The following is a 10803-nucleotide window of genomic DNA, read 5'->3' as shown; positions in this document are numbered from 1 at the left end:
CGGTATGTTTGCAAATGATCATATTCAAATGTTCATTCATCTTTAAATGAATCTAGTGCCTTTTAGGCAAACAAATGACACTTTAAAGGTAAAGCGGGTGCTGAATTATTTACAATATTATCAATGTGTTGAATTAATATCGATAATTACCATCTTTTATATCACTGTTATCGCCAATACTGGGATACTGTGACATCTCTAAGGTCTTTCTCATTGAAATAATACACACAATCTTCTCAAAAAGTGTAAGGATGTATATTTGTTTTCCTCTCGCTCTCCAAATCATTTGAATGTGATTTGTAAACCCAAACACTTTTATTTGATTCTTGTACATTTTGCTGAGTAAAGTATTGACCTAAGTTTCTGTTCTCTAACGCACTGTTGCTATAAATGTGCCCTTCCCCTCTTCATCTAAATGAAACATCCGGTCTAAGCGTCCATCTCCCATTAGATTTGCCTTTAAATAATGTTCCCGTGGGGCCCGTCCAATCAACACAGAATGGAAATTTTCTGCTGCCGGTTGCACTCCACTTCTCTTTCTCTCCACCTCTGCTAAACTTCTCCGTAACTATCAACTTTTCTGCTGTGGTTGGGTCTTTGTTTTCCCCTAATGACCAGCACCATATTAATCGGCCCATTTGTCTTATTTCGTTTCAGGAAAACTGCTCTCCATCTTGGTCCCGTTTGATCTGAATTCTCTTGCGCTTCTGTATTGATCTCTGCCTAGATTTGGTGTCGCTGATTTGTTTTAAATGTGTCAAATTCAATCGAGACAAACTCCTAGAAGAGTTTAAGTTTGTGCCGTTCTCAAATCACAATATGAGCAAAGCAGTGAAATATTTGTCATTTTGAAATGATTGGCTCTATAGGATGCAATACTAGTCTTGTGAAGGTCTCTTGCAGCATTATTTGTAATACTAGGAAACAAAACCCACTGTGAAGAATGTTGATAACCAGACCACACTGAACTCCATCTTATGAACCACCGAGACATTTCTCAAAATATCTTCACACACAGGTTTTGAACCGGATGAGTGTGATATATGCAAGACAGAATTTGGAGTTTTGGGTGAACTAACATTGCTTATTAAATGTTTGTTGTAGGCTACAGCAAGTGTGACATAATAATCTTCCTTAAAATAAGTTAGTAGTAACAAATCTAATGCAGTCATGGAGGGAAAACTGTTCTCCGACTGCATTACCCAAACACGCCAGGCGATGGCTGTATGCGCTCTCGTTTGCGCGCGTCGCGTTGTTTAGAGGCGCGCTCCCCCTCACCGCTTCTGATCAAAGGCGTTTGCAGCAGACCGCCCGGATAGACGCGGAGACCTTCAGCTCCACAACGGATCACACATCTGATTCACGGCTTTGCGTCGACGCACCGTCCGCGGCGTTTTCGCGTCGTTCTTTCCCTTTATTCTTCACTGGTGCAAGCAGGCGGGCGCGGAGCAGAACGGGCGGTGATGGGAACGGGAAACAGCGCGTGTTCATGACATTCCTTTTCGTAAGAACGACACACGCTTTCGTCGTTCCGCGCGCATCCCTCTCCATTCATCGGACGTAGACTTTGGGAACGCGGGAGAGTTTTGCGCACGGCGTCCGAACGGGAAACCAACGGTTTTCACAAACGCTCGGAACGATTATCGGCGTCTCGTCGGTGCTGTGACACTCGGTTTGATCTTTGGATGTATTTCTCAACGCGCTCGTCTCTTGGAGTGATGTGCACCGTGCCAAACGCACACAGATGTTGAGAAGCGACCTGTGACGCGGCGGTTTGCGGGTTATCTTCACGGAAATGTGTTGTTTTATTCACTGCGCGCAAAAACTTCAGCGTTGCACGATTTGGCGACGCGCGTACGTGAGCGCATCTGTGGACAGCAGCAGCAGCAGCAGCGTGTTAGGAAGCAGCACATTCATGTTGCCTTGTAATGTAAAGCAAGCAGACGTTTAGATGTGTGTTCTTGCACGTGCATATAACATTGCAGTCCGTTTCAAAGCTGATTTCATTTCATTAAGTTTCATCTTGGTTTCCGATCAGTGTGTTCATTTTTATTAGACGCTATCATATGGTGCTGAATTAATGTGGAGGATTGAGAGCATTTAGTGTCTCTGATGAGATGACGACAGGAAGCTGCTTAAAATGCCACACTGATGCGCAATTACGCTCCTGCTGCGTGCACATTTGTTGACGCAACCTGTGGCCTCTTAAATCGATAGATTTGGAAAGATTGTGTCACTTTGCCCATGTAAAGAGAAGGTTGCACAACAGCGCTCTTATTTGTGCTTTCTGACCAAGACGCGAGTTTGAAGTAGACATCGAGAGCCTCTACTGTACTCTATAGTACCGTGAATAGTGGAAAGTTTCGATGGTGTTTCGAAAGTTACCCGGTGTCTCCGCATCGGGCATGGGGCTTCGTCTCTCTCAGAAATTCGTGTTTCTTCTTTTTCTGTCGGGTTTGGTAACGCTGTGCTTCGGGGCACTCTTTTTCTTACCCGACTCCGTGCGCCTGAAGCGCATCTTCCTCTCCAAAAACGAGAACCCGGCGGTGACCGTGGGCTCCGACAGCGACGCCCGGGAGCTTTCTAAAAAAGTGCCCGGAGACCAGGAGCACCAACGGGTGGGTTTAAAGGGTGCGGATGCGAACGTTAAACCGAAAGTGAGCCGCAAGCCTTCGGTAACCCATGGAGCGAGAACTGTGGAGAGATCTGTTGGGAGTAGGACGCAGGGGGACTGGAGCCCGGCGAGGGCGCACGAACAGACGCCCAAGGACGAGCGGGTTACCTCGAGCTCTCAGCACAACGGCGGATTCAACTATGAGAGTTTTAAGAAGTGTCTGCAGAAAGCACCGTTGGGGAAGGACCGGGGAAAGCCATCAGATCCTGAGACGCTTCAGAGGAGAGACAAGGTCAAAGAGGTAAGACGTGTCAATGTGAGTCGAGTGGTGGCAAGCGAAGGGTTGAAGGTTCAAACCTGGCAAGATATGAAACCATGATGAAAAGATTGTTTTTGTAAAGCGTTCAATGATAGGAAAATGTAATTGCCTTTAAACGCAAACTATAGGGCAAGTTATCACATTTTATTACTGAAAGTGAGTTTCACTATAAGCAGATTATGTCATGAACTCTGGAGAGGGGATATCATTTGCTTAACATTGACCTCGCATGTACAAGCCCCTGAGGCAAGTTGTCACAACTATACTTAGACACCAGACGCTTGTATGGTTTTATTGACCTGCATGGTTTTGTTGCGCTCACCTTACGAGTGAGAAACCAATAGGAGTGAGAAATTTGTGAATTGGATGACCAACAGGGTTAAAAGAGCTACGGCTTTCCTGTAGCTCAGCGGTAAGAGCATGATGTTAACAACGCCAAGGTCGTGGGCTCGATCACAGGGGATTGCACGTACTTCCAAACAAAATGCAATGTAAGTCGCTTTGGATAAAAGCGTCTGCCAAATGCATAAATGTAAATGTAAAGACATTTGACTTCAAATGTTACCCATACTGAGACACGGTGCCCTGTGACAACTAGCCCCGGTCGCCACTATGAGTCCAGTTCTTATAAGCAGTGAGATGTTTCTGGTTTTACTGGTATCTCACTCTGCTAGCTGACATCTATCTGTGATTTCTCATGCTTCGCTTGAGTTAGTTTGGTTGTTTATGAAGCTCTGCGTTTATACCGAGCCTGGCATTCAAATGTTTTTCATTTGTTGAATCGATATCCGTCAGAGCGGTTCCTCGTGTGCTGTGTAGGCTCTTCTTCTGTCAGAACGAGTGTTGTTGAACTGAAAAGACACTTCAGTTGTACGCTGTCTTTTGTTATTGGAGAAACATATCATGGTGTTTGCAGAGGGCCACAGACACGCTGGTGCACCGCATTTATTGTGTTTCGTAATCGTCGCGGTATTATAATATATGAAAATGATTCTCTTACTTTTCTCACTGATATTTAGTGGCAGTTTTGTAGGAAGTGAAGGTTGACTAGTTGGACGCAAACGCTGCTTATTTGCAAATGTTTTATGCGATATTCCTACCCACCTCACGGTGATTAACTACCTGTACGACGGTGTGAGCGCAGTAGGGTTTTGATCCCAGACGACTGCGCTCAAGAAACGCATGCAGTGGCGTATACGCCCAAGTTTAGCATATGATGCAATCGGAGCAGGACAGCCAATGGCGTTTCATAACGTAACGACACAACCAGTCAAGAGCCAAACGATACCCGACGCTGACGTTCCGGCATCCATTTTTGTTTCCGAGAATCCGAGATCTTTGTTTTGCTCTATAGTCCGAAATCCAACATTGAGTTTTCTGTTGTTATGTTATATTTCACTGTCAGAAGTGCTGGATAGTTTTCAGAGCCGTGGGACGGCCTGTGTTTCATACTGTAGACAGGACTCTGAAAAGATAGAAAACAATCAATTGACAACAAAACTAATCTTTTTGAGTTAAAGTCAACATTGGCCGCCCAGTTTGCTTTGGTTGTCTGATGCGCTTTGGAATGAAACGGGACATTGTGTGAAGAATCTGATTTGAGCCTTTGTGGTTTGATTCCATTTGGTTTCCCAAATGCTTTAAAAAGGACTATCGCACACAGAAAATAGGAAATCTGTCTCATGTTTGTCCCCACCAGAGAAACATTGCAGCAGTAGGTGATGTTAATCTGGATTAGTAGTTTGGCATAGAAGAGAATCAATATCAAAGTTATGCAACAACAACACAAAAAACGGTGCAATGTTTCTAATGGACAATTTACAACCCGATCCATCAAAGTCACGGTTAATTGTTTGTATGGAAACCTCTGGTCATCACACGGCAGAATAGAATCCGAGGGATTTACGGGTTGAGACTGTGGTCAGCTGAGAGGATGAGAGAGCCGTTGAGTTTGTGTTTTATGAAATATTGTAAAGACGTTATTAAATCGAGCAGAGATAAATGGTGTATTGGGACAGTAAAGAACATGTTGATGTCAGAATGAAATGAATCTGTTTGTGTTGTTTATGTGATGTCAGTGATTCATCATCATGTGATTCAGGAGTTTATAAAGGCAGAGATTCAGCCACTGTGACATATGCTTTCCATTAACATCACGTGATGTATTAAATATTTAGATTGGATTTTCAATATTGTTAGCATGTATTGTTGTTCCAGGACTCTTAAAGATGTTGAGCCATGAACATGTGGAACGTGTTGCTGATGTCAGATCCAAATATGGATTATTGATGTGGAACAATGATGTATTCAACGCTGCCGGTTTGTTTTTCTTTACTATTTTAACATTAAAGCCAAAATATGGAATCATTTAGTTATGAAATATCCAGAAATCACTTGCACAGTGTGATATATTTCATGCAGTTGTGTACTTACATGATCCCAAATGTTCCCACGAATGTGCAAATCCAGAGAAATTCCTATTTAAACTAAAGTCCCGTCTCTCGTCTCTCTTGTGTTCGTCTCATATCATTGACTTAATATCCGCTGCTCCGCACGACCCTCAGTGTCCGGTTGTAGAAACTACAGCAACACGCACATGCAGAAGAGATTACACAGCATCTGTTGTTCTGTTATTATAGATCACGATTACTCTTTGGCGAGTGAAGGAAACACAAACAAGCATAAACGTAGTTGACTTTTTAAATGACGACTTTACGACTGTCAAAAGTGTAAAACTGTGTAGCATTACGCTACCAAATCAATTGACAAAGTCCAATGTCATTCACAGGCTAACGTAGCTTTACATTCCACGTTTCTTGCAAGCTTATTCATTAAAATGTAAAAATGTAGCTTTCCTGTATCTCAGTGTTAAGAGTATTGCGTTAACAACGCAAGGTTGTGTGTTGGACCCCAGGGGATTGCAGATACCTCTGTATAAATGTATAGGATAATGCAATGTAAGTCGCTTTGGATAAAAGCGTCTGCCAAATTTTTTTATGTAAATGTTAAATGACATAAAATAAAATAAATTCATTACCACGTCCGTGAACATAATGGGCGATCTCCAAATGGGCGAAAACCACATGTCCCATAATTCCACTCTACTACATAACGTCATTTAGCTTTGCCTTTCTTTGTTGTTTTGAAAGTGCACCATCCAGCGGTCCAAACTTACATATTGTGTCTTTAATAGAGAGAGAGAGAGAGAGAGAGAGAGAGAGAGAGAGAGAGAGAGAGAGAGAGAGAGAGAGAGAGAGAGAGAGAGAGAGAGAACATTAAAGCGATGTTCACCCAAAAATGAAAATTGTGTCATCATTTGCTCACCCTCATGTTATTTCATGTCTGTATATATTTCTTTGTTCTGATGACCACGGAGAAAGATATTTGGAAGAATGTCAGCAATTTTCAGTTCCGCGACATCATTGACTGCCATAGTAAGAAACATTTTTTAATGGTAGAAAAAGGTGCCACAGAACGGTTTGCTTTCCTAAATTCTTCAGAAGATCTCATACAACCAAATAATGATACAGATGTTGATGTCCCATAAATGTCAGTTGCTAATGTTCTTCCAAATATATTTCTCTCTGTTCATCAAAACAATGTATACAAGTTTGGAACAATTTGAGGATGAGTAAATGATGACAGGATTGTTATTTTTGGGTGTAGTATGCCTTTACAAAACTGAAACAATTTCTTTTGGCCGGTCTTGGATCTGCGTTGTTTACGTCTTACCTCTATATTGTCCAAATGATGGAGTTGTGTTTGCTCGGATGTGCAGAGTTTCATGATGTTGCAAGAATTAACTTTGATACACCTGTTAAACACCCAACGTTCAGTGACTCTGTTTGACCCAAACCAACTCAAATATTGACCGTCTCATTTCACATCAGTCTAGAAGCGTCTGTTTAGACCGAAGGGCTTTATCTGAGAACTCAAGGACGTCTCTTTTACTTGAAGTGTCTGAGAAAATCTTTTGTTGATTTCATGTTTTTCAAAACTTACAATTTTTCCTTGAAAGCTTTTAATGTAGAACATTGAGATACAGCATAAAGTGAAAACACTTTAATAACAAAGAAGAAAATGAAAGGGTTTTCAGGACCATTACAATTCTTAAGCATTTTGTCATTTTCATGACATCCGTCACATGATTGTTTAAGAATAACTTTTTGTAATTTCAATACAGCCCCTCATGATATAATACTGTAGTATTTTTGCAATCTTTACTATAGTAAACTGTAGTAACATTCCCAAATGCATGCAGTGTTTTAGATCCATACCATAGTAAATATTAAAGTGTACTACAATATTTACTACAGAACACTGTAATACATATGAACAAAAAACACACTATAGCACTATAGTATATACCCCAATTTACTACATTAAATACTAGGGATGCACGATAAATGATCGGCCATTTCGGTATCTTTATCTCATCATAAATGATTTCCTCTGGTTAAACAGTTCAAATCCAGTACAGTTGTGTCTTTCTTTCAGTCGTGATGGTTCACTTACTGATATTATCAACACATTGTTGATGTAGAGACAGTATTTATGAATGTGTACATTATAGGAACAAAAGCATATTGTGTGAATCTGAATGCTTTCTGTCTTGAGATCTGTTAGACTCGTGGCTGTTAAGAACACTTGCTCTGGAAGAACATCTATCATTTGATTGGTGAATAAACATTATACCAGAAAAGATTGAAGGAACTGCTGTAAAGTAGGTTTGGCACATGATGTTCAGGGGTTAAAGAGAACTAACGGTTTCCTTGTTTACTGCAGTGAATGTTTTCATATAAAAGCAGTTGTTCACTTTTTGCCTTTAGTTTCAGTCTTTGGAAATGGATACCGTATATCGGCCAATATATCGGATATCGGCTTCCGATGTTAAACAATCATCGCTTATTGTTATCGGCCAAAATGTACATATCAGTGCAATCCCTATAAATACTAAAGTACACTGCAGTAGTTTTCATGTAGGTCATTTACGGTTCTAAAATATTCATATGTAACCCCAAACTTTAAAGAAATATGACACGGACGTGTGTTCTCGAAGGTTTTCTCGAGATGTCTGCAGGAATTCGATGGTCGTGTGAGGTTTGTCTGCTGTATAACCTTTCATTCATGAGGGCTTTTGTAATGGGCCGCTGGCTGGAGGCTTAAGCCTCTGTTGGGACACGCCGCTTGGGCGTTCACCGCTCTGTCAGATGGATAGAGTTACACAGAGCAGCTTGGCACAGTTTGGCCTCGGGCTCGGAGGAGGAGGGGAGCTTTGAGTTTTCCTCTCAGGAAAGATCTGCGGGCGGAGGAGAACGCTGCCGGCTCCTCAGATCATGGAGGAAGGTGTAATTAGCTTCTGGCTATGTAAACAGAGACCGGCGAGCGAATCACCATTACAGAAGCCGCTCCTCCGCTTTTGTCTCGGAAAGAGCTCGTAAAATACAATTCTGATTGTTTTGACAGATATCATTTGTACTGTTGCCTAGATGTGACGGACCGAAGCCATGAAATCGGCTGATGTTGAACAAAACATCTTGGAAAGAAGGAAACTTATGTACGTAACTAGCCGATTGGGTGGTTACGGGTACAGTTCACCCCAAATCTGTCATCATGTATTCCTCCTCATCTGTATGTGACTCTTTTTTCAGTGATATACGTAAGAAGTGGTTTTGTGTTCATATAACGGAAGTCAACGGAGTTTAGTGTTGTTTGACTATAAATGTTCTTCAAAATACGACCCTGGACAACAAAACCAGTCTGAAGGGTCAATTTGTACGAAACTGAGATGTTTACATCACCCGAAAGCTGAATAAATAGGCTTTTCATTGATGTATGGTTTGTTAGGATATAATGATATTTGGCTGAAAATCTGGAATCAGATGGTGCAAAAAAGATATCGCCTTTAAAGTTGTCCAAATAAAGTACCTTAGCATAGCATACTACTCACATACACGCTAGAAAATGTCTTCATGGAACATGATCTTTGCTTAATATCCTAATGATTTTTGGCACAAAAGAAAGAAAATAAACAAAGCATTTCAGACATTACAAAACGTATTTATCAAAGTTCCTTTCGTTTATTTACTGGGTTGTTTGTCTTAATCGTCTACAAACACGTTTGTTTGTTCTTTCGGCTGATTTTGCATCAGACTCCAGTAAGTAGACGTCGGTCACATGTCATGACCTCTGCTCGGCTCCAGAAGTTTGACCTCTTAATGTTTTTAGTGTTCAGTTTCTTCTACGGCTTCAGCTTTCTGAGTCGAGTTTAAAGCTGCTGTGAACATCATAGTCTTAAAGTACAACGTTGATTTTTACAAATCTAAAAAACTAATCCTGTAACTTTCAGGTGATTTAATGCGTAAAAGGACGGAGTTGCAGCATCTCTTGTTTGTCTCACAGCTCTGTATCTGTTTTGTTTTCTCATTTGTTTGTCTTTTGTGTCTCGCGTGTGTTTGAGTATTAATGTGGTTTCTGGTTTGTCATGAACTTTTCTCATAAAAGTGTTTAGTAAAATATGAAGGCAAAAAAATTTAATGAACCTTGAAACAGTCCATATTTGACCCATCTGTGGGTCGTTTTTACCATAGCAATATTTGACTAATATGTAAATTCGGTCAAATTGGTCTCAAGTTTGTGTGCTTTTAAGGTCAGGTTTTGTACCATACACCCAGATCACAGATAAAAGTGCTTTTCCTTTTCTTCATCGATCTTTGTTATTAGTGAGAATAAAAGTGTACGCGTGTGTGTGTGTGTGTGTGTGTGTGTGTGTGTGTGTGTGTGTGTGTGTGTGTGTGTGTGTGAAAGTGTCGCTATTCTCTTGGAAAGATTAAGAAGCACCAAGTCTTTATTTCTCACAGATAAAACTAACCACTATTGATTTATACATTTCTACGTATCACGTTTTGCAATATCTTATCAGTTCAAATCAGGTTCATATGCAAAGTTTGTGTGTCGTGTTTTGGCGATTTTATCACTTTATTTCCAAAACCTTTGCATGAAACGATTCAGAGACATGTCGCTTCGCACAGAGATAACGTCGAGATTCAGACTCGTAACAAATGAGATTTTTAATCCTAACATGACAGATAAGCATCATTTTTATAACCATATTGTTAAAATATCATTGTCATGTGGAAAACAACGGCTGATAAGCATTTTTATTGAAATAAACATACACATTGTATTAAAGTCGATATAGTGGAGTTTGATGTAAAGATGTGCATGATATAATTTTATCTTATTTGAGGGGTTTTCTACTCAAGTGTATTTTCAGTATTGGTGCTTGTAAGCTTTGGTGTGGATTATAGTTTCATATATTTTTTAAAGGTCCGGTGTGTGAACTGTAGCGGCATCTAGTGGTGAGTTTGCAAACTGCAACTGATGTCTCACTCCACCTCTCCACCCTCCCTTTCAAAGCACTACGGCTCCTGAAGGATAAAATCTATGCTTTTAATGCCTGTTTTTGTTCACAAATATACTTTTTAACTCAAACTTTGACGTTTTTATGGTTTTCTGAAGTTCTAGTGCAGCTATGGTCCGTTCATCATTGTACTTTAGTCGAGCGTTGCGAGTGTTTTTCCACGGGGTAGAAAATAAGCTTGAAATGGATTTTAATTACTGCGTTTGTGAAAGGAGCTTTTATTCATTACCAACACAATTAGGCCGGTAATGAAACCGCGGCACACAGAAAGCATTACAGCCCAAAGGACCTGAGTCATGTTTTCCTGTTTAACTTGTGTTGGAGCGACAACATCTTCCCGCTGTGTTTACAGAATCAAGAAAAGGGCAAATATTACAGACGTCTTTAACGCTCGCGAGTCTCTCGCCGTTACGCAAACTATATAAAGAGACTCTTTAAACATCACAC

General features: G+C 40.7%; 1 protein-coding gene across 1 annotated transcript in view; it reads left to right on the top strand.

Annotated features, from left to right (window-relative positions):
• Nucleotides 1-1285: 1285 nt before the first annotated feature.
• Nucleotides 1286-10803, top strand: part of LOC306902076 (mannosyl-oligosaccharide 1,2-alpha-mannosidase IA) — a 130325-nt gene continuing 120807 nt past the window's right edge. Inside the window, exon 1 of the mRNA XM_079470373.1 lies at nucleotides 1286-2915. Within this exon, the coding sequence (XP_079326499.1) occupies nucleotides 2367-2915 (549 nt within the window). The 5' untranslated portion in view covers nucleotides 1286-2366. The remainder of the gene's footprint in view (nucleotides 2916-10803) is intronic.

This window comes from Barbatula barbatula, assembly GCF_947034865.1.
Source record: "Barbatula barbatula genome assembly, chromosome: 12".
Taxonomy (NCBI): domain Eukaryota; kingdom Metazoa; phylum Chordata; class Actinopteri; order Cypriniformes; family Nemacheilidae; genus Barbatula; species Barbatula barbatula.
The sequence above is the reverse complement of the archived record's forward strand: the minus strand, read 5'-3'. Positions and strand labels throughout refer to the sequence as shown.